Raw genomic sequence first — 24,811 nt, 5'->3', positions numbered from 1 at the left:
GGAGGGAGTAAATATGAGTATGAGAGAGAAAACTGTTGTTTTAATATTATTTCTCAAAAAAATAACACTCAAATTAGTGTATGATATTTTTATACTATAAATTGGTCTTTATACTATTAATTTATCATCATGTAAATGACTAATTTAGTTGTTTTTGTGGAGACAAAATTGAGTCTAAAAAAATGTGAGAAATAAAAATGTCTATATTTTGAAAAGTTTATGACAACAATAATAACAATTAATACGGTTCTGTGTTTTCTTCTTGCCATGTCTCTGTCAACACACACACACACACTCAACTCATCAGAACAGAACCATATTTGTACTCACTCTCTATACTCTTTGAGGATTGTTCCTTCTTTCTTATCTTTGCTTTAAATCTCCCATCATTTTTTCAGTGGTCCATTCCTTCTTCCCTTTCACACCATTTTCACTTTCATTCTCTTCTGTACCTCTCTGCTTCTTCATCAATGACCGTTCAATGGAACTTAAAATGCTACAATGTAAGTAACATACACTTCACCTTCTTAACTTTGAACCAATAATAAATAAAGGGTCACTATCCTTGTGTTTCTTTGTTTTCATGCTTTTGGCTATAATGTTTGGTTTTGATGATATTTTTGTTACAGTATTGTTTTTTTTTGTTAATGGTTTTCATATATATATGAACTGTTTTAGTTAGACTAGAGAGTACTAGTACATTATTTTGTGTTTTGGTTTTTGTTTTTTATATTTCTTTTTTGTGCTGAATGTGTTGAAGTTTAATATAATGTTTGATAAAGCATATAATAATAGAGAAAAAGAAAGATTTGGATCTTTTTTTTTGGCCGTCCTTATTCTCATTGTTTTTTAGTGGCCAGTGATGTTTTTAGTCTTCATTCATTCTTCCATAGCAATGAAATGATATAGTTGACCTATGTGTATGTCTCACATTCTTAATTTCTTATGCACTTAAAATGTTTGTTGATATTGATTGAACTTTGCATTATTGAATTTTTTTTATATTTAGTTATTTGATTTATTTAACTTGAATGTGGGATTTTGCAGGATATAAAACACTTCTCTAGGATCACTTTAGATGTCAGTAACATTTTACTATTTCTGTAGAGGAATCTTTGTCATTAGATTCTTTCGCTTTTTAGTTTAGTCTTATAGAAAATTAAGGAAACTAGTTAGAGCCAAAAAAATAAAATAAAGAATCTATGATGGTTATAGTTATTGAGTGATAGGCAATTTTAGTCGGGTTATTAGTTTAGTTGTGATAATGAGTCGTGAACTATCGAAGCGAGGGAAGCATGAAAAAGGTTCTGATGGTGCTGGAAAGGTTATTGTTGCTGTCAAGGCGTCGAAGGAAATTCCAAAGAGTGCTCTTGTTTGGTCTCTAACTCATGTTGTTCAACCTGGTGATTGCATTACATTGCTAGTGGTTGTACCTTCACAAAGTTCAGGTCATTTTTCTATTGCATTCTTTTGTTTTGCTTATTTTTGTACTTGTGTTTTGGTTTGATATTTGTTGGTGCATGACCTTTTTGATATTTGTGTTTCTCAACTAAGTGTGTGTTCGGTTATGCAGCAACAAATATTGATTTCGAATTAATTGATTTTAGTTAAAATTTGAGTGTATGAATCAAAAGCTACAAATCTTAGTTTCAAGTTAAAATCAATTCTATAGGCAAAATTACTTCTGGCTCTCCCCACTTTGAAACTAAACATACACTGAATCATTTGGTTCTTATACTATTGTCATAGAGATTTATTTACTTTTTATAAACATTATAGATTTAGTTTTGTAATTTTTGTTTTGATATCTGAAGTCTGAACATAAAGGTTGTAGGATGACATGGTTTGATTTAACTTTCTTGATTCTTGAAGACTTTGGACCTTGTTATTCGTTTATTTGAACCTTCACTCTTACTCTTTGTGTAATTAACTATGTTACTGCACCTGCATAGGCCGAAAATTATGGGGTTTTCCGAGGTTTGCTGGTGACTGTGCTAATGGACACAAGAAGTCAACAATCCTGGGAGCTAGTTCAGAGCACAAAAATGATATAACTGATTCTTGCTCTCAAATGATCCTTCAGCTCCATGATGTCTATGATCCAAAGAAGGTTAGTAGCCTTAATGTTTAAAGGTTTATTGTGTACTGTGTTTGTATCGATATATGCTAAGCTAATCGTTGTTGTTTGACAGATAAATGTCAGGATTAAAATTGTTTCTGGATCACCTTGTGGAGCAGTGGCCGCAGAAGCCAAGAAAGCTCAAGCCAATTGGGTCGTATTAGATAAGTAATAGTCTATCGATACTGTATAATTTGTATTAGAAATTTGAAACAAAATTGACGAATTCTCAATTTCGGGTATACTATTTTATTGAACTGTGATTATAATTTGGTTTGTGTTCTTGTATTTTGGTATTGCTTTCTTTACAGACAGCTCAAGCATGAGGAAAAACAATGCATGGAAGAGCTGCAGTGCAACATTGCGGTTATGAAAGGTTCCCAAGCTAAGGTGCTTCGCTTGAATTTGGTTGGATCACAAAAGAAGGATCTTGAAGAAACATGTCCATTATCTTCCGAGCAGCGTGTGATGCCTGGAAAACAAGCCAAGAAGAAAAACGGTTCTTTTAATTCCACCACAATAGGACAAGTTGTCACACCTACTAGCAGCCCCGAGCTAGAGACATCATTTACTGCAACTGAAGTTGGCACTTCATCAGTTTCAAGCTCTGATCCTGGAACTTCACCGTTTTTCGCCTCTGAAATCATTGTCGAGTCAAAGAAAGAGGAAACTATCACCGAAAATCAAGAAACTGATGATATCATTTCTGACACAGACAGTGAAAATTTGTCCGCTTCTTCTGCAAGCTTGAGGTTTCAGCCGTGGATTGCAGATTTATTTTTACATAAACAATCATCTCAACGTGAAGACGAAAGATCGGACTCAGAGAGATCTTGTGACAGGCTTCAAATGTCTACAACTAGAGCTTTGCTAGAAAAGTTCTCAAGGCTTGACAGAGAAGCCGAAATTGAAAACTCAACTTATAAGACTAACATGGAATTCAGTGGAAGCGTAAGAGAAGCAGTAGCGTTATCTAGAAATGCCGCACCTGGCCCACCACCATTATGTTCAATATGTCAACACAAAGCTCCGGTATTTGGAAAACCTCCAAGATGGTTCAGCTATGCTGAGTTGGAGCTAGCCACTGGTGGATTTTCACCAGCCAACTTCTTGGCAGAAGGAGGATTTGGATCTGTTCACAGAGGAACTCTACCAGAAGGGCAAGTCATTGCTGTCAAGCAACATAAATTGGCTAGTTCTCAGGGTGATCATGAATTCTGCTCAGAGGTAGAAGTCCTGAGTTGTGCACAGCACCGGAATGTTGTTATGTTGATTGGCTTCTGTATTGAGGATAAGAGAAGGCTGCTGGTTTATGAATATATATGCAACGGATCATTGGACACTCATTTATATGGTAATTTCTTTTCGCTTCTATACTAAATGATGTCATGATAGAATTGTGTTTCTGAATTTGCTTGAACTTACTGAAGTCATTCTGATTCATGATTCACCGTGCAATAATGTTTAAGTCCATAAAATGCTAAGTTCGTATATGTTTCTTAAAAGTTATTAGTCTCATCAATTATTAGGGAAATAAATTGGGTATAGTATTTCAATTCGAAAAGGTAAGGGATTTACATATGTCCTTAAGCTATACTAGATTGGACTTGCAATATATTGGCTAAATGTTACTGCTGATACTGTCTTGACTGTAATTTGTAAATTAATACGTTACTTGGAAGTCTTTCAGGGAGACAACGGAAACCATTAGAATGGTCAGCTCGTCAGAAAATTGCTGTCGGGGCTGCTCGTGGATTGCGATATCTTCATGAAGAGTGCAGGGTGGGATGCATTGTTCACCGTGACATGCGGCCTAACAACATTCTTATCACTCATGATTTTGAGCCACTGGTAGTGTTCTGTTTGTCCTGCCTTGTGCTATGGAATCTTTATATTCTACAACTAATGGCATAATTATTTCATCTATCTGCTGTAATGTTCAGTTCATTAATTGATTGTGGTAAATTCTACAAGGTTGGTGATTTTGGACTTGCAAGGTGGCAGCCTGATGGAGACACTGGAGAGGAGACTAGAGTTATTGGAACATTTGGGTATGTGGTCTTTTACTCCTTTTTTTTTTTTTTTTGAGGGAATGGTCTTTTACTCCTTAATTAGTTCCATTGCCAACTATACAATGCAATAACAACGATGCAATTAACCTATGTCGCTGCTATGTAGGTATTTGGCTCCTGAATATACTCAAAGTGGACAAATAACTGAAAAGGCTGATGTTTATTCCTTTGGAGTGGTATTAGTGGAGCTTGTGACAGGGCGCAAAGCTGTGGATATCAACCGGCCCAAGGGACAACAGTGTCTTACTGAGTGGGTAAGTTAAATGACATTTCTATCTAATTAATCGTGTTTCTTAATTGAGAGAAATATGACAGTAGAGTTACGATATTTTGCCTTGTTCATGACTTTCCTTGAGTAATTGTCGGAGGGAATTTTATAATAAGCAGGCACGGCCACTTTTAGAAGAGTATGCCATTGAGGAGCTGATTGATCCAATGTTGGGAAGTCACTATTCAGAACATGAGGTCTCTTGCATGATACATGCGGCATCCTTATGCATAAGGCGAGATCCTTACTCTAGACCACGCATGTCACAGGTAAGGAAGACTTTTCAATAGATTTTTATTTTGGTCAAGTTGTATATGAATGTGTTACATTTGCATATTCCATTGAACTTGATTGTAACAGATATAGGCTTTAATCATACCTTAGTTATTTGGCAATGGTTTTATTCTAATATACTTTGGCGTGGAGTAATATTTGTGCTTGTTTGATCAAAGGTTTTGCGAATACTAGAGGGTGACACGGTCATGGAATCGCCACGCCATTATGGTGGTTCTCCTTCCCTTTGAAGCTAAGAACTAAACTACAGACATGCCTATTGGAAAAGTGGTTCACTGTGAAAACTGCATTCTTACCCTACGTTTGGATTTTATAGTTTTATTTCTATATTTCTGCAATGATATAATTTTGTATTTGTATAGTAGAGGGAACGTAGGATTAACAAAGTAATGAATATATAGAATAGAAGCTAAACCCTTGAAATTCTTTTAAGAAATTTTGTAAACATGTGCCTGTATAAATGGCCTTGGACAAACTCATGGAGCTTTATAGTATATGGCTCTTCTATGCTCTATTGCTCTCCAAGTGGATAAAAAAGCTTTTTTGTAAACTCTTTCCATTGTTTATGTGCCTTTACTCGACTTCGATTCCCTACTGCAACTGCAAGACACAATTACAGCTGCCAGCCATCCAATCTAAATAAAAGTTTGAGATTGTTTATTATGTGAAACCGAGATTGAAATTTGAACCGTCTGATCTTAAATCAATGGTCATGATCTGTTTAGCTCGAAACCACATGAAAACTTTACAACAATGAATCTAGGTCCAGAACGAGTCTTGTACAAGAGTAAGTTTTTCTTGATAAAAAAAGTTCTTGATAGTAAATACACCAGATATTGTGTAGTTTGAGTTCATATTAATTTTTTAAAGAAATGTATAATCCAAGTAAAAAGGTGTTAAAGTTCTTAAAATTGATTATTGATGTGTGTATGAAAAACTTATGAACATGTAAGTCTAACCAGCAAGTAGCAAAAAAACGAGGAGAGTTTGAAAAATCAGTTTGAGTTAGCTTTAATGATTAATAATGATGTGTAACTTTTGAATGTATGCACAACAAAGTGATCTAGGTTGGCTGATAATGACAATTGACAATGCTAAGAAGCTGAACGTGATCTTGTGACATGTTTTGGCATTATATATTCACATAACAAGTAACAAGGCATCATGAACGTTATCCTCAAGGCCAAACTCTCCTTTCATTGTCTTCATATCTTTATTATAAGTAATGATAAACAAGCTCAACAATTGCCATAGGTTTAAGGAGAGTAGGATGGTGTATTCGATTGAGATTTTAAAAGATTTTTTTAAGAACAAATACCAGAGGCACTGGTTAAGGAACCAGATTTCATAAAATTATTTTGAATTTGTATGGTCAAACCTTTTAAAAGTGTAAGAAATGTTATTTTCAATACAAAATTTAATCATTTTTTGTTTCCTTAATAAGTGACACTAGTTAACATACTTTTTTTTAAAAGACTTACAATTTTTTTAGGGTTTCTAAGGACTTCATAGAATTTTAAGATTCACATAAATGAATTTTATGAAAAAGAAAAAAAAAAAGTTACGAGAGTAGATGAAAAAAGAAAAAGAAATTTGATCAAATTTTAAATCCTTTAATAACAAAGTGATTATTTTCTAAAAAATTAATAAAAAAAGTGATTCATGCTTCATATTCTCCAAAGTAGCATTTCTCCACATATCTAAACATATATTTATCCTTTGTAAATTGATAACACAGATGAAGATTCGTTTAAAGGTTCAACTGCGAGTAGAGGTAAAGTCAGTTTCATCAATATTCAATCTTTAAGTACTCTATCAATTAATTTAGCAAATGGAAATAGCGTGAAGTGGGTTTGATTTTGATTTTGAGTTGAAAAATCATCATATTCATACTTCCAATCTTCAAGTATTATCAATTAATTTGAAAAATGTTTTCACCACCGTCAACAAAATCACACATTCATGCATTCGAAATATTGATGATCGTTCGATCAAGATTAGACGGTTAATAAAATATTTTAATTTTATAATATAAAATATTGAGATTAAATCAAAATCTTCCATGATTTGACTACATGGAGCTTGAGCAATTAATTTGCTATCATCCAACTTATCGACTATTTTTATAAGATATTAAGACATAGTCTACTTCTTAAAACAATATTTGCGGGATTGTGATTGTCTATCTTTGTGTGGGAAAATGACAATCTCTCTCCCCCCCTCTCTCTCTCTCTCTCTCTCTCTCTCTCTCTCATATACTACACCCTACGGTCCTTTTTACAATAAACAATTAACTTTTTTAGATACATTGAATAATTTATGTATCTGATCTAGAAAAATGAGGATATTTTGTTATAATATGAAGTTCATATTTTTACTTAAGATTATATAATTTGAACGAGGATAAATTAGGTAAAACAGAGGATGCACGAGAGACTATCAAGGTGAAAAAAGAAATTCTTCAACAAAAAATCTAAAGATGAGAAATAGGGCTCTTAGGCCTAAACATATAGAAAAATCTAAGGCCCATACATTAGGATTAAGATGCTTTCTCCAACAAACAACTGCTTCATTTTACCAATTGAAATCCTAATTTCATAGTTGAAGCGCCGTGAATCTTCTGAATCTGTCAATGCATCTATCTACATCGACTTTTAAGGTTTTGAGAAAATGAAGTTTTATATTACATTGTTAGATAATGATGCTTTATTTAAACTTTGATTGATCCAAGTATTTGGTGATATTTGTGTTATTCATTAATCAAAAATCTTCAATTCTCTGTGATAATATTTTTAGGTAATTTATGGTGTTTTTTATTGGTTGATGAGATGGTGTTTGTTTGCCATCAAAGGTATTTTAATTTTTGGCACACCATATGTAGTAATAATTGTGGCTATAATGTTTAGAACTTGGATAGATACCTGCATGATCATATTTGTTAGCGAAATGATGAAATTGTCTTCAATGTTCTTCGATTGAATTCCTAATAGGGATCCAAATCAAATATTTTCAGCGAACTAACACTTTTTGAATGTCTGTTTTAGGGTTTCATAATATGAAGATCGATTAGGGCAAACAATAGGACAATTTATGTTTTTGTTTCGTGAATCAACTATGAGAAGAATTATAGTGCGTAGATTTTTTTTTTGTGGTGGTCAGGGTTTGAACCCCGAACATTGCATATGTTATTCATTATTCCTACCAACTGAGTTAAGCTCACGAGGATATTCCATAAAAAATTGAAAAGAACATTGATTTGGCTAGGTGGAACTTTTATTTTCCAAAACTTCTTCCAAAGATGATCGATAGGGTTAGGAATATAAGATATGTGGTTACTTAGCTCTGTCAATACCACAATAGTGTGTGGTAACCAAACCTTATCGAGTAAAAATCAGTTTTGCCTAGCGCCCAAGTGAATGTATCCATTGTTAGACTGTTAGGACTAGGTATACTAAAAATTTGATTTGCTTCAAAATGTATAAATGTATTTTGAACCACACATATTATTCTTGTTGATACGATCATGGTCCTTTATTATGCTAGGATCCTAGTGATTCTTGGACCAAGTTTTGAGGTCATTTTAACTAGGATGCAACCCATCTTTCCGGACATTGATGATAGCTTGTAGTGAACAACCCCCTTTCTTTACCAATCGAATAATGTGCTACAACAATATTACAAGTGAATTAGTCGAAATTTCTAAGACTAAAATATATGATTGCACTCCAGCACATGATTCATAACTACTCCTCTTATTACAAGACACTTACTTGCAATTAGACAATGAAAGAGCAGACTCTCTAAAGGACACTTGTATGAATTTGAGGCCCATATACCGATTTATCTTATACAACCAAAAATTTGAATATATATATATATATATATATATATATATATGGTTAAATATGTATTTGGTCCCTATAAATATACAAACATTTCGTTTTAGTCCCTCTAAAATTTTCCTTCAACTTTTAGTCCCTAAAAAATTTTCCATCTTCACTTTTGGTCCCTCCTTTAAAGTAAAATCATGTGTAGAAATCATATTTTTGAACAAAATTTTGCAGAAAAATTCATAATATTATAAGAATCTCTCCAAAAAAAATTAAGATTTTTTAACAAAACATGAATTTAATATGAATTTTTATATTTTTGATGGTTAAAAATTCATATTAAATTTATGTTTTGTTAAAAAGTTATATTTTTTTGGGAAATATTTTTACAATATTCTACACATTTCTGGACAATTTCATTAAAAAAAATACTAAAATTAACTTCAAAATAGGGACCAAAAGTAGTGATTAAAAATTTTATAGGGACTAAAAGTTGAAGGAAAATTTTAGAGAGATTAAAACAAAAAATTGATATATTTATAAGGACCAAAAAAATATTTAACCCTATATATATAAAGCATGTACTGATATATAAATATTAAATTAATGATAATTTAATACTCATTACAAAATCAAAGATTACATAAATTATCATTTTTCTTTAAAAATAATAATAAATTGTTTCATTTTATACCCAAAAATTGAAGACACTTAAAATATTAGGAAATGTATTTGTCTAGCATTTTTTTTAGGGAATATTTCTCGAGCATCTTGTATTTTGAAAATGTTGTTATTCTTTTATTTCCATATTCAATAACTTCATAGCAAATTATCAAATTATTTAATAAATCTTTGATAAACTCTGACATAACATATAATATATGTAAGGTTTGAGATTTAAATTAAAAAAAAAAAAACTTAGATTTGTGTAAGTTGTAAGATTTAAAATTTTGCCACAAAGTTAAAGATAATTTGGTTAACTTAATGGGTGCTTAATTTATCATAAAACGGTCTCATTTTGACTTATAAAGAAACAGGGTTCTTACCGCTTCTTCTTCCACCATCGCGTTAGGGTTTACAGAGTTTCACTGATTTTACCTTTCACTCTTTCAATGATACGCTAAATTGTTGCATTTCCTTTCAGCAATAATCGGAATGGACAACGAAGAAGATCCTCCTGAACCCCCAACCAAAAGGTAAACATTTCTACTCCTCCATTTTTTTCTTCGTTTTTATACTTTTTATTTTCTACAATGATCATTCTGCATGCTTTGTAAATATTCAGTTGAAAGCTACTCAAACTAAATAATTGGAATTTTCATAATTTCTAGTTATTGTTCATTTATGTGCCCTAACTAGTATCTTCTATATAATAATTTCTCAAATTTGCTTTTATAATCTGCAGCACAAACACTTCTGATTGAAAGCGTTTCCGGTGTTTGACTGACACATGTGATTACATTTAGTTATGTCATTTTTTCAAATGACTACCTGTGTTGACGTTTCAGTGTCAATGTCGTGATCAGTGTTTTTAAATAAAGTTGTTTTCATAAGTTATCGTGGAGAGCTTATTGAAATAAGCTGAAAACAATTTATGGACATGTCATAAGTTGTTTTCATAAGCTCTCACAAGTAGCTGCACAAGTGTTTATGTGATCAATAGATAAACTCAAATAAGTCAATACAAACAAAGTAACAAACCATCTGTACTTTTGCTTTTCTTGTTCATAGGTAGAGTTTTTCAATTGCATATGCTTGTTTAAAGTAGCTAACTTCTTCCCGCATTGTACAGACACAAATGCTCAGCATGCTATAAGCAATATAAGAAGAAAGAATATCTTGTTGAGCACATGAAAACCGCTTACCACTCTATCCATCAACCTAAATGTGTGGTTTGTGAAAAGCATTGCAAATCTTTTGAATCTCTTAGGGAACATCTAACCGGTTAGTTGTGAGTTTGCATATTTGATCCAATTTCAGCAATATGGCTTGCTGTGTGTAACTGATTTTAAATTCTTTTTGTGCTCTTTTGTTTTCTCTATGTTTTAGGCCCTTTGGCTAAAGGACTTTGTTCAGCGGTTTTCTCTCAGTACGGTTGTCAACTTTGTTTGACCCGATTTGACAGTCATGCTTCTCTCAGTGACCATAGAGAAACTTGTCGCCTAGCTGCCCCTGTTCCTCTAGTAAGTTGGTTATTAGGAACTGAAAACGTTCAAACGAGATACAGTTTTTTATGTCTACTATTCAAATCATCTAATAAAACTTGCTTACAATGGATGTTTCCCGTGTCTTTTGTTTTGTTATTGTACGAACGTTAACTTTGTGTGTGGAACTATTGCAGGGGACAAACGAATTTCCTTGTACAAACATCCATAATAATTTTCTGGATTCTTCTGATGAAAATGATGCTGACTGCCTCCCGAGAGCAATTGCTATGGACTGTGAAATGGTTGGTGGTGGAAGTGATGGATCTCTGGAACTTTGTGCTAGAGTGTGTTTAGTTGATGAAGATGAGAACTTAATCTTCCACACATATGTAAAACCTCAAATCCCTGTTACCAATTACAGGTACTTCATCCTTATATTGTATGATTGTTTTCCTATATTATCAAAAGAGAGAGTTAGATGAGGAATAGTGAGCAATGGTGTTGACTTTGTTTGACATTTTTCAGGTATGATATAACTGGGTTGACAGAAGAGCATCTTCAAGATGGTATGCCACTTAAGGAAGTTCGGGAAAAGATTTTGCAAATTTTATACAATGGAGAATCCATTGGAAAAGTTAGGTTGGATGGTGGAAAGGCCAGGCTTCTTGTAGGGCATGATTTGGCACATGATTTGGATTGCTTGGGAATGAGTTATCCTGATCACTTGATGAGGTAGATGTTTCTTGAGTAACCAATTCAGTTGTGCTCATCATTCTAAAAATCATTCTTTACAACCAGTTATTTCAGTTATTTTCCTGTTCAGCTCTCTAAGTACTTGCTGTTTTTTATTTGATGAATGAATTAAAACAAAACAATTATCGGAAACTGCCGAGTTCCATCTGCTTTTTTCCCTTTTTTGTCACTTACAAGGTTATAAGGTGCATTGTAGAATTCACTTGAACTGTATAGTTGTTATAGGTTTTTTTTTTGTTAAACATAAATAAGTTTCCAGATTTGGGTGATCCATTCTATTCAATTGCTTGGATTTTTCATAATCTGAATAAATGCTGTAGGAAATTTTATTGTTGAATGAAGTACAATTTCTGATTTGTGAGCAGATATTTGTATTTATTATAAAAGTAACATGTCGCCTGTGCTCATATTTTGTGTTGCAGAGACACTGCAAAGTACCGTCCATTGATGAAGACAAACTTGGTCTGCTATTCGCTCAAGTATCTTACCCGAACATATCTAGGGCAAGTTACATTTTTCCCTTCTCTATTATTTAATTAGTCCACTTGTGTATTTATGTTGACCTGCATATATGCCGCGGTTACATATCTGTGGTATGACCATTAGCTACTGTATTTTAATATGATCCTAACATGTTTTTTAACCCGTCTTCAATGTAATTGCGCTTTTGCTTTACAGTTATGATATCCAAACCGGCACTCACAATCCATATGAAGATTGTATTTCCGTGATGAGACTGTACAAGAGAATACGAGGTCAAAGTCACAAGGAAAAAGGCTACAGAACATTGACTCCGAGTGACAACATCTTGGACATGTTCGACAGTTGGAGATCCAAGGAACTAGACAACCTCACACCAGATGAACTTTATGCCATCTCAAAATCAGATTATAGGTGTTGGTGTTTGGATTTGAAGCCAAGATTGGCGCAAGCTTGAGTTATCGATCATTGCGGTTTGTTTATAACACAAATCAACTGTGTGCGTTTTCTTAGGTCATGTTTGGAGTACTGTCTTATTGTGGTGGTAACACACATTTAGTGTGAAACTACATTTGGTAGCAATGGCTTTGCTGAACAGTATAGCGATGCTTTTTTTTACTTACCAAACAGTTTACAAGATGCTTTCGTGATACTAAACATGCAGGTGCTTAAGAATTTACTGGATTGGACTCCAATTAATAGAGACACCCGTTAATTTTGTTCAAATATAAACCGTGATTAAGCCTTAAATCAGCCACACTAAACGGAAAGATGAACTTTTTTTAATCTTCATCAATAAAATAAAAGAGTCGTCTCTGATCCTGATCCTATTTCAACGGATCAATTTTAGATCTAAGTGGATATTTAGATTGCCACTTGTTGAGATGCTAGATAAATAATGTTATCCTTGCATCATTCAAGTTAATCTAAGCTTTCATGAACACGGCACCTAAACTAAACTAGTATATACTTTTATTCTATTAATTCGTTGAACGGAAAATTGGTTCTTGTGTTGAATATTTTTATGCAAATAATTAAATTAAATTAAAATAATAAATTATTAAACATAAATTTAATTTAAAATTGAAAGTGATATATTCTTCTCCTTTTCAATTTTCACCTTTCAAAGATATTTTTGAGTGGTTGCTACAACAACTAACCAGATGCAAAGACTTACTCACTCTGTCATCATCGCCAATATGTCTATCAATTCACCATCTTTTGGCATAACTTTCGCCTTTCAAGTTTCAATCCAAAACCATATATACATATAAATGAAGAAAATAAAAATTGTTTATTTTTTTTATGTAGCTAATAACAAACAAACAACAAAAAATTCACCAATACACAATTCAAAGATCTAACAATTTTTCTTCTTCACAATTTCACAACCCCAAAAAAAAGAAACATAAACCCTAAAATCATTGACAAATATGAAGAAACAACAAAATAAAATAAAATAAAATAAAAACGAACAAGAATCACAGGATCAAGAAACAGGAGCACCAGGTGGAGAAAACGAATGTCCTTCTTCTTCATCAAGAAACAGATCACTGGTGTTTCTAAAAGCAGCATGAAGAAGAATAACTACAACACCAACTGCAACGGCGATAAGAATATTGAGAATCGCACCAGTAAGCAAAAGCAATCCAACGGTGAGAATCAACATAAGCACAAGAATAACACGATCACTGATGAGTCGTCCAAAGATAACAATAGGTTCATCGCGAAGAAAGTAGAGAAACAACCACGCAGCTATGAGAACGACGAAGACGATGAGTGAGATTGGATGCCAGAGAAGACTGAGGAAGAGGATGATGAGAAGGATGATGGCGTAGTTCATCTGGAAGAAAGAGATGTTGGTTTTGATACGGGAGATAGCGTCGTGGAAGTTGGATGGGAGGTTGAAGGAACGGAGGTTGACGAGGAGTTTCCATGGACGGCGAGTACCGAGGCCGGATTTGAGGCGGTCTTTGGCGCGTGTGATGAATTCGAGGTTTGTTGCAGGTGGGGATGATGAGGTTGGGATTGTACCGTAGTTTGTCATCGTTGTTGTTGAAGTGGGAGAGGATGAAGATTGAAGACGATGATGATTTTGAGAAGAGACTGTTTCTTCTATTGAATTGAATTAAATCAATGAATGAATGATTGATTAGTTCTATTATAAGACGGCATTTTATTTTATTTTATTTTATTTTTGTATTGTTTAAGTATATGCTATGATGTGAGGATAATAGGATTTTTCATACTAAAAAATAATACATATTGGAATAATTAACATTGTTTTCATACTCCTTCAATTTTTGTTTTTGTTTTCGTACTCAAGTGATTAATGAGCTCTTCACATGACGAATTGTTTGAAAGAAATCAATTTTAAATCTTGGTGAGAACATTTATTAATCATACTTTACTTACTTCTTTTTAGTCGAATTTCGGATCAGTAGGGTCATTTTCCTTGGAAACTGGAGTGCTAACACCCAAAAAAATACTCAACTAACATAAAGTCCTATCTCAACTGACAGAAAGTTGAAATTGTTAAGGTGGATGTTTGTGATGAGATTTTAACACTTATCTGTATGAGTTTGTCATTCCACCTGTCTAAAAAAAATTAAAAAACGAAGGAATGTATCGATAATGGAGTGATCTAACTGGTAAGAGATTTAGATCTTTAGTTAGGTGGTTAAGCTTCAAATTCTAACTTTGATTCAAATAAAATTTAGGTGGAGGACATGATCCATCTAAAGTGTTTTATAGCTTTCTCGACGAATATTAATCAAATCAATGATTACGTTGAGAGGGAAAAACTTACATTGTGTGTTACAAATTCTTTGACGAATATTCATCACTGATAATCAACGATGAGAATTTTGTACCTTTAACATGGTAAAATAAATAAAAGATGATTGTAGAGTTAACAAGTGTATAGTCAATTCCTCAAAAGTATAAAAAAATGTCATGATTAATTTTAAAACTTTTTTTTTTTGCTTCCTTAACCATGAGACACCGGTTAACATGATTCAAAAATAAATACAAATATCAAAATAATTTGTTGGATACTACAATTTGTAGCTTCTTATTTTAAGGTACAAAGGCTTAGAAACATGCTTTTTATTGGGTGGACGTGGAACCAAATAGTCAGAAAGCAAATTGTGAATTGATTGTGGTTGAAAGTATGAACTATATTTTTAAGTTTGTCCCGTTTGAATGGAAATGGTAAGTTAGTTTGAAGTTGAAAGTGGAACAAAACGAAAATTTGAGCACTCTTTTGAATAGATATGTGACTAACTTTTTGCAAATTCTAACAATGACTATTTTATTATTTCTGGACAAACAACAATTCAAGTTTGAGGTTATGATAATTGGTAACATCTAATCATATGATATTTTCTTGAGTATATATCGAGTCTTTTTTCTATTCTTTTAAGGACTTTTGAGAGATTTTAGAGTGAATTACTAATAGTTTAGGAAATGTTTTGTAATGTTTTATTTTGAGACGTTATATGTCGCATTCCTCCCTACCCAAACAACTTTACAGGTGTTTTAAGTTTGTGGTATATATCATAGGAATGATGGAGGAAAAGGCATCTTATATATAGAAGTTATGGAAGCAAGGCAGAGCAAGTACATTGAAGATATGAAGAGCAACCAATTTGTGAAAATTTTGTCCCAAACACATGTCAAAGGAGACATTTGGACCCTACGAAAAGTGAAGAAAGATGGTGCATGTTAAATAGGTGAAACATCCACCATTATTGAGGGTCTAAAATCTTGATTTATCAAGGGTTAAAAAAATTAAAAATTATGAGACATTTGGAGGAGAAAACGAAATTACATCTTCTTCATCTATAAATAGATCAGCTATAGAATAATCATTTGTGTTTCTGAAAGCAGCGTGAAGAACAATAACAACACACATGAAAACCGCAACGAATATGTTGAAGATTGTGCCGATAAAGAGAATGAACACAACGGTGAGAATCAACATCGGAAAAACAACAACACGATCACTGATGAGTCTTCCAAACACAGTAAACGGTTCATCACGAAGGAAATAGAGGAAGAGCCAGGAAGCCATGAGTTCGAGGAAGACGATGAGCGAAGTTGGATGAAATAGAAGACTGAGGAAGAGGATGATGACGAGGATGATAGTGTAGTTCATCTCGAAGAAGCAGATGTTGATTTTATACCGAGAGATTGCATCGTTGAAATTGCGTGGGAGGTTGAATGATTGAACGTTGAAGAAAAGTTTCCATGGACGGCGAGTTCCGATGACGAATTTGATGCTTTCGTTGGTACGTGATATTAATTGGAGGTTTGTTTGGAGCGGAGATAATGGGGTTGGGATTGTTCCATAGGTGGTGGTCATCGGTGTGTTGATGTGGTTTGGTTTCGTGTGGATGAAGATCCTTAGTTCTATTACAAGACGGCATTTTTGTTTATTATTTGCTTTACTATATGGTGTGATGTGAGGATAATACCTTACTGATTAATATTGTATTCACACTTCAATTAAAATATTAAAAAAAGGAGGTAAGAAGACCAAGAAATAAACAAAGAGATATGTATATATTTTTGGAGAGTTGATAAAATCTGCTCAGAGTTTTATCATTTATTGTAGTTCTATCTTATTCAAAAGATTAATATTTATAGTTGTGTGCAAGGGATATCAAATTTGCATAACGAAAAGTGAACTATTAAAGTCCATGTCTATGTAGAATACTCTCCAATATGTTTTTGAGATTATGAGAATTTCAAAAAGATAACTATAACAAAATTGTCAAGTTCATCTATATATTTAGGCTTAATTACACTTTTGATCCTCGTGTTTTGGCCTACTCACGAAACTGGTCCTGCTCTTTTAAAACAGAACAAAATGGTCCTTCAATTATCATTTTGTTGCATTTTTCGTCCTACCTCCTATTTTCAAACTCCAGAAACGCAGAGAAATGGCAGTTTTAGGCGGTTTTAGACCTACCCCTATGCTCAACCATGAAATCAACAAGGAATAAAACATGTGGGCACAATAAATCTATTATATTCAGCACACTAACCAAAAAAACCCTAATTTGAAACATATCTTAGAAATTAGGGTTTTTTTGATTAGTGTGTTGAATAAAGTGGATTCTTTGTACCCACATGCTTTATTCCTTGTTTATTTCATGATTGAGCATAGGGGGTAGGTCTAAAACTGTCATTTCTCTACGTTTTTGGAGAATAAAATGGGGGGTAGAACGAAAAATGCAACAAAAATGATAATTGAAGGACCGTTTTGTTCTGTTTTAAAAAGGCAGGACCAGTTTAGTGAGTTGGCCAAAACACGAGGATCAAAAGTGTAATTAAGCCATATATTTAACCGTTTACTAGCAATTAAATCCTTAAGTTGATTGACTTACTATCAAATTAGTCCCTAACAATATTAAATCCTTGAGAGAGTTAGAGACGTTTTTAAAATATTTCTATAATCAAGGACCTATTTAAAAGTGTCCTACAAAGTCAAAAACTAAATTTATTGGTTTATTCATTGATAGCATGACTCCAAAACAAAAAAGAACTCGATTTCAATTTATGAAATCGTCAAATTAAGAAGGTCGATCGTCCTAGAAAAAAGTTAAAGAAATGTCTTTCTAGTGACTTGAAAATTAGTTTCATGTGAGTAATTCATTTTGGAGACAAAGGTCAATAATACCAACGATGATAGAAATATCATTAGTTGATGTTATATGCACGTAAGCTTAGCTCAATTCGAACCCCGGACACCCTACTTCTCCACAATTAAATTGTATGAACTCTAGTCATTAGGCTACTTGACAAAAAAAAAAGTTGTTAAAATATTTGTTTTCTCATATTACTAACTTCTTACTTTTTTTTTTATAAGATTAACATCTAATTTTAGAGGAGCCAAAGTCAAACGCAAAAGTCTAATTGCAGAATATGTGATAGAATAGAAGAGAAAATAAGAGACGTCATGAAAAAGAGAAATGATATTTGTACAACAATTTTTTAACATTATCTTCTTATTCTCTCTCTTCTTTTTTCTCTCTCTATTATTTTTGACCAATCAAAAGAGAGAAAACTAAAGTTGTCATGAAAGTTATATCAAAGAGGTGTACATATATCAGTACTCCATGAAAAAACAATAGAGAATAAAAATGTGTAAAAGGTAAAAAAAATAAAATTAAAATTAGTTGTTTCATATATTCTTATGATAATTTAGTTACAAAAATACGTGTTGATGATTGAGGTGTTCTCTAGAAACGAATCACGACATGTTTAAGTGTCTCACTCTACATTTTTTTAAGTTTGTAAAGTTGTTGGTGTTGGTTTCTTTCATTTGGTTTTGTTAAAGTAATTTGATGATTTTTAAGATGCGAAAAGTCTTGCATAAATAGAGTTGGTCAAAACAATAGTTGGGGCCTAAAATAAAGAGCAATGTTATACCATGAACAATTATTTTTTGTGATAATCTTTTGGACAACTAAATTATATAAATAAATTTAAGTAGTGACACAAAAATCAAAGCAATAGAGAAAAAAAATAAAATGATAATGTGAGTATAAGAGAGAAAGTTGTCACAAAAGTTGTTAAAAAGTGGTTGTTCAAATATCATTTCTCTAAAATAAAATATGAAACATTTTTTATTTTTTTTTGGATTAAAAAGTATGGAACGTTAATATCAAGAAAATGAACTCAGAAAACATTAAAAAAGAAACAAGTTAAATATTACTAGTACGACAGAAAATCGACAACATTTTTATTTACACCATACAATGTTGTTCAATTTTTTAAGGTCAAATGTTTTGGCCTTACTAACTTGATCCTTGGGCTGGCCAATTCACTACAGAAAATATCTAACTTAGGTAAAGTGAATCAATGTAATTTTTTTTTTCCTTTCATAAATCAATCTGTCTAAAATGGTTTTTTTCCTGATCAAATATGGTTTGGTTTACAAAATAATTGTAATGGTTTAGGTGATGATTTTTTTTTGGTAACAGGTTTAGGTGATAATTGAGGGATGTGTTTGCTCCCAAAAGATAATATATTTAATTAACAGGCTCAACGTATTAAATGATAGTGTTGTTGTGGGTTCATGAAGAGATTCAACGTGATAGATAGATACTCCGTTCAAATTTAAGTGAACCTTTTACTAATTTTATATTTATTAAGAAAAATATGTTAGTGAAGAAGAAAGAAAAATTGTTTTAAGTACTCTTTTCAAATATTGATACATTTACGATTATCATAAATGTAAAGTATAATATATTGAATTGGGAATGGTAAAAATATATTTTGAATTATAATTAAAAAAGTAATTAATATTGCATTAAAAAGTGAAATGTATCGGCTATTGTTTTTTTTATAAAGTGTTCATTTATTAATAGACGGAGAGAGTATTTAATTAGTGGGGACAAGTTTCGGAATGTCAAGTTAATTGGTTTTCAAAAAACTTGGTAAATGTGATTTTCAGATGGGTAAAGTTTTGGCACGACTCATGGGCAAGGGGTTTGGTGTATAAGGGATATTTTAGTTGATAAAAATTGCTCTTCTCCCATTAAAATTTGCTCACTTCTAACCGAATTTTCTAAAATACTTATGTGTGATTTAACTCACGTGGGTGTATTATCAACTTAAGTCACGCTCGGTACATGAATTAAGTCAACGTGAAATGCGAGTTAACTTACGTTGGATTCTGTTATAAAAATAGAACACAACAATGTGAAAAATTTTATGAGTTTTTTTCAATGAAATCTGATTTTTTAGGTTTGTATAATGAAAATTTGAGTTTGATGATTTTTTTTGATTATTTTTCATAAAAAGGATAACTATGTTGATATTTTATAACATAAATGAATAAATCAAGAAAAAAAATGATAAAAGACAAAAATAAATTTGTGTGCAAGTTTTTGCATGCCTTTGAATATTTGACAGTGAGATGCTAATGATAATCAATTGTTATTATTCACCTACAACTCCTACTTGATATAGTAAGTAACTTTGAATTTATTGAAGCATCCTACAGGAAGGGACAACTAGTGGTGGTGTGGTCGATAAGATCACAATCACAGGAAACGTTGTAGGGATGGCACATCAAAGTGTTTGTTAATTTGGGTCCTAAGGCCAGCAAAGCCACGTCTCTTTGGCCAAATTAATCATCAATCATTCATTTTACTCTTCTTTCAAAAAAAAAAAAAAAGTCATCATCTCAATACACACAATTGTTTACACGATAATATCAATTGTAGTGGGTTCTATTTAGTGTTTTTTCTTCCTAATATTAAAATTAAAAAACAAAAATCAAGTGTTAACAACAAACATATATGTTAGGTCTAGCGTAAGAGGCTAGACTCTCACAATTTGATAAACTAAGATTTAAATATCAATGAAGAGAGGTGTCCATATTTAATGTCGGACAATATCTCGAATATGATTACATTTAGTCGAGGGAATTTATGCAAGAAAAAAGTAATGAAGTGTTGACTGCAAACGTTTAAAGTTGTATCTACTGGAGAATATTCGAGAGAAAATGTTTGATTGACCAAGTAGAGCACGGCAAAATGTGAATTGTGTTTAAGAAACTTGTGCTTCAAGCAAAAACTTGTTAATGACTGACATAGCCGTGAAGGGTTAGACTGTGTGACTAAGTTAATAATTCCACAAGTTTTCCCAAACTTTCTCCCAACATTTCAATTGCATTCTAAGATTCCCTTTGCTTATATACATTTAAACAGCAACCTCATAACCTTAATATATAAAAATATGATCATCATATGTATTTAATGGTGGTGACTTACAAGGATCCCATACAAAGGTCAAAGCAAGTTGTTAAATTTCTTCTGTGGAATATTTGAAGGATATTGCAATGGATAAGCTCATTCATGGAACAATTGAGGCTACCATCTTCAATGCAACTCCTTACTCTCCTTCATTTCCCTTCAATGTGAGATCTAATAAACTCTAGGATTAAGTATATTATGATCCCTATAATATAATATTGACAAAATTTGTTCCTTCTCTTTATTATTATTTTATTCCTCTATAGTCATACTTGTAACGATATTTATTTAGTTTTGTTTTTAGTCCTAATAAGATTGGTAGGGGAATAAAAATAAATCTTTTTTTTGTTTGATAGACAAATGTTAGTTTTCGGGGTTTGAACTTTTGACCTCCTATTAGTATTTCTTCGGTGACTCTTAGCTCACCAACCAAGTTGTCTACTTAAGACTTAAATAAATAATTTGTTTATAGAGTTAAATTAAGCTTTGTCAATTTATAGAAACCAACTACATCTTCTATAATGTGAAATTTTGCAGGTTTTTGTTGTTGTTGTAAACTCATAAAATGTGTAACAATTTTTGTGTTTTCAGTGTTTATTTGTAAATGGAAAGCCTGCTTATGTGACAATCAAGATAGACAACAAGAAAGTGGCAAAAACAACACAAGAAAGTGAACGTGTTTGGAACCAAACATTTCAGATTCAGTGTGCTCATCTAGCTGATTCAACCATCACCATTACACTGAAAACAACATGTACCATATTAGGAAAATTCCATATCAAGGCACAACAATTGAAGGAAGATAGTTTGATTAATGGATCCTTCCCTCTCCTAATGGAAAATGGTAAACCAAATCAAGAACTAAAATTAAGGTTTATATTATGGTTCAAGCCAGCAAATTTGGAACCAAGTTGGACAAAGCTACTAAGTAGTGAAGAGTTTCAAGGGCTTAGGGATGCTACATTTCCACAAAGGTCTAATTGTCATGTTAAGCTCTATCATGATGCTCACCATTCACCTACTTTTCAACCTCCTTTTGATAATTGTGGAGTCCCTAGAAAACTATGGGAGGATGTTTATAAAGCTATTGAGGGTGCAAAATATTTAGTATATATTGCAGGCTGGTCTTTCAATCCTAAGATGGTTCTGGTACATATATAATCTCATTTCATACTCTACATTTTATATTGATATACATTTTTGAGAGGCTAATATGGTTAGGATTGTGAAAAAAGATAAATTGAACCGCACAAAATAGAAACGAACTGTGAGTGTCAGTTCACGAACTTAACTGAACTAGTTTGTATTGATTCTGTTCAGTTTGTGAACTATTTGTCACAGTTCGGACTAGTTGAACAGTTTGATTTTCGGTTTTTAAACTATCTAATATTTGATTTGGTTCAGTTTTGTTTATTTCAATAGACCTAATTATCAGTAAAGAATACCAATTTGATACAGTTCGGTTGAAAAAAAATACAATTTGATTTTCTATGAAGATATTTTTGGTTAGGTTTTGAACCACTGAACCGGTACAACGAATCTTAGTACTAGTTCGTTTTGGAACGAATCATTAACGATTCGGCCTGGCTCGATTTTCTTGAACTAGACCATGAGCGGTCCTTAATATGATCCTTGTGTTGGTGTGCAGGTTAGAGATCCTCAAACAGAAATCCCACATGCTAGAGAAATAAAGTTGGGTGAGCTATTGAAGAAGAAAGCAGAAGAAGGAGTGGCTGTAAGGGTTATGATTTGGGATGATGAAACATCATTTCCATTTATCAAGAACAAAGGTGTGATGAACACACACGATGAGGAAGCTTTTGCTTACTTTAAACACACAAAAGTAGTATGCAGAAGGTGTCCTAGATTACATGACAAATTCCCAACAATCTTTGCTCATCATCAGAAAACCATAACTGTGGATACCAAAGCTCCTAACTCTGTCAATGACAGAGAAATAATGAGCTTTTTGGGTGGTTTAGATTTGTGCGACGGTCGATATGATACCGAGAAACATTCTTTGTTCGAAACACTTACTCAGGAATCACATTACCATGATTTCTACCAGACAAACATTGCAGGAGCTAGCCTCAACAAAGGAGGTCCAAGAGAGCCTTGGCATGATGCTCATGCTTGTGTTACTGGCGAGGCGGCTTGGGATGTTTTAACCAATTTTGAACAAAGATGGACAAAGCAATGTGATTCGTCTCTTCTAGTCCCTGCAAACACCTTAGAAAATCTCATTCCTATTTCCTCAACAAGCACTTCTATGGAAAGGAATTGGAAAGTACAGGTATATCGGTCGATCGACCATGTCTCGGCTAGCCAATTGTTTAGAAAGCTAACAGTTGAGAGTAGCATCCACGAAGCTTACGTCGAAGCAATAAGGCGTGCTGATAGGTTTGTGTACATTGAAAACCAATATTTCATTGGAGGGTGCCATTTGTGGCAGAAAGATAAGAACAGTGGCTGCACAAATTTGATTCCTATTGAGATTGCACTCAAGGTGGTCAACAAGATTAAAGCAAGAGAAAGGTTTGCAGTGTATATAGTTATACCAATGTGGCCAGAAGGAGTGCCTGAAAGTGAACCAGTTCAAGATATACTGCATTGGACAAGAGAAACAATGACAATGATGTATAAGTTGATTGGAGAAGCAATCATAGAAAGTGGTGAGCCAGGACATCCAAGAGATTACTTGAATTTCTTTTGCCTTGCAAATAGAGAAAAGAAGGAAAATGAAGAATATCTTCCTCCACATTCTCCTCTTCCTGATACTCAATATTGGAGTGCACAGAAAAATAGAAGATTCATGGTTTATGTTCACTCCAAGCTCATGATAGGTATGATTAAACCATAAATATATGTTGGTTTAATTGCAGTTTTCGTCGTCATATTTTCACCCGCTCATGGAATTTGTAGACTTTTGGACACAAAAGTGGTGACGTGGCAAGTTTTCTATTGACCTGTCATAAAACCTGCTGATGTAGAATCATCCGGGTGAATTTATAATAATACATAGGTTTCTATGCCACATCAATAAAAAAAATTGTCACGTCAACACTTTAGATCCAAAATACGAGTAAAGGACCAAATAATTAGATTTTAAAAGAAGGGATCAATTTCGTGAGCGATGGAAAATAAGAAGACGAAAACGGTGATCAAGCCATATATGTTCAACAACTAACTATTGTCATCCTGCATGTTATTTTTGGCTATTCAACCTTTCCAATACAAAAACTTAATAGGAGTGATTTTTTACAATAAATTTATTGCAATAACTCATTTCAGAAAGAAGAGAAAACACCATTCATTATCTTGGTTTAACTAAAATGTGTTTTGTTTTTGTTCCTTGCACCAGTGGATGACCTATATATACTAATAGGATCAGCAAATGTAAACCAAAGATCGATGGACGGGCAAAGGGACACAGAAATTGCGATCGGAGGCTACCAGTCTCATCAAGACGGAGTTGATCATCCCATAAGCAAAGGTGACATTCATGAATACAGAATGTCGATGTGGTATGAACACACTGGTAGTGCTGAGAAGTTGTTTTTAGAGCCAGAAAGTTTAAAATGTGTGCAAAGAATGTGCTCAATAGGAGATAAAATGTGGAAAATCTATAGTAGTGAAGAAATTGTGGACATGGAGGGTGTGCACCTAGTAACTTACCCTATGATAGTAACACAAAATGGATCTGTGGAAGATCTAACTAATGGTGAGGATCATTTTCCTGATACAAAAGCTCTAGTGAAAGGGAAAAGATCAAAATTATTACCCTCTGTCATTACCACTTAGCCATGCAAATTATGGAGTTAAAATACACACAAAAATTAATGATCATTCTTTTAACAATGTGCTGTTGTTATTTATTAACAAGCTGACAAGATAGAAGTCATGTAAATTTGATGGGCACTGAAAAAGTTAACCCAAAAAAACTGTTCATACTCTCTTAGGTAATGTAATAGAATTTGACTTTTTAATGTATACACGAGAATTTAATAAAATTGTTTTATATTTTTATTTTAATTTTGATGGAATTTGAGTTTCTCCACTGCAATGTTTGTGTGGGTA

The 24,811-nt window shown here is 32.8% G+C and overlaps 5 protein-coding genes across 5 annotated transcripts; 3 read left to right on the top strand and 2 right to left on the bottom strand.

Annotated features, from left to right (window-relative positions):
* The first annotated feature begins 257 nt into the window (after positions 1–257).
* On the top strand, positions 258–5,305 carry LOC11434757 (inactive protein kinase SELMODRAFT_444075). The gene is made up of 10 exons (XM_024775983.2): positions 258–503; positions 1,048–1,448; positions 1,953–2,110; positions 2,193–2,287; positions 2,431–3,473; positions 3,810–3,970; positions 4,094–4,170; positions 4,298–4,445; positions 4,579–4,728; positions 4,912–5,305. The coding sequence occupies exons 2-10, from the start codon at positions 1,265–1,267 to the stop codon at positions 4,981–4,983; spliced, it is 2,088 nt and encodes a 695-aa protein (XP_024631751.1). The 5' UTR covers positions 258–503; positions 1,048–1,264; the 3' UTR covers positions 4,984–5,305.
* A 4,283-nt stretch (positions 5,306–9,588) lies between these two features.
* LOC11436346 (apoptosis-enhancing nuclease) lies at positions 9,589–12,647 on the top strand. The gene is made up of 7 exons (XM_003597576.4): positions 9,589–9,779; positions 10,376–10,527; positions 10,633–10,766; positions 10,925–11,151; positions 11,256–11,462; positions 11,906–11,986; positions 12,162–12,647. The coding sequence occupies exons 1-7, from the start codon at positions 9,739–9,741 to the stop codon at positions 12,418–12,420; spliced, it is 1,101 nt and encodes a 366-aa protein (XP_003597624.1). The 5' UTR covers positions 9,589–9,738; the 3' UTR covers positions 12,421–12,647.
* A 587-nt stretch (positions 12,648–13,234) lies between these two features.
* Positions 13,235–14,121, bottom strand: LOC11434756 (PRA1 family protein F2). The gene has a single exon (XM_003597575.4). It carries the CDS (start codon positions 14,008–14,010, stop codon positions 13,453–13,455), a length of 558 nt encoding a protein of 185 aa, XP_003597623.1. The 5' UTR covers positions 14,011–14,121; the 3' UTR covers positions 13,235–13,452.
* A 1,409-nt stretch (positions 14,122–15,530) lies between these two features.
* LOC11436345 (PRA1 family protein F2) lies at positions 15,531–16,571 on the bottom strand. The gene has a single exon (XM_003597574.4). It carries the CDS (start codon positions 16,327–16,329, stop codon positions 15,763–15,765), a length of 567 nt encoding a protein of 188 aa, XP_003597622.1. The 5' UTR covers positions 16,330–16,571; the 3' UTR covers positions 15,531–15,762.
* Positions 16,572–20,654: 4,083 nt separating this feature from the next.
* Positions 20,655–24,592, top strand: LOC11429900 (phospholipase D alpha 4). Its single transcript, XM_003597573.4, has 4 exons — positions 20,655–20,898; positions 21,326–21,883; positions 22,383–23,577; positions 24,096–24,592. Exons 1-4 carry the CDS (start codon positions 20,821–20,823, stop codon positions 24,533–24,535), a joined length of 2,271 nt encoding a protein of 756 aa, XP_003597621.1. The 5' UTR covers positions 20,655–20,820; the 3' UTR covers positions 24,536–24,592.
* Positions 24,593–24,811: the final 219 nt, after the last annotated feature.

Source organism: Medicago truncatula, chromosome 2 (assembly GCF_003473485.1).
Source record: "Medicago truncatula cultivar Jemalong A17 chromosome 2, MtrunA17r5.0-ANR, whole genome shotgun sequence".
In the NCBI taxonomy this organism is placed as follows: domain Eukaryota; kingdom Viridiplantae; phylum Streptophyta; class Magnoliopsida; order Fabales; family Fabaceae; genus Medicago; species Medicago truncatula.
Note: the sequence above shows the minus strand (reverse complement) of the source record. Positions and strands in the feature narration are given on the sequence as shown.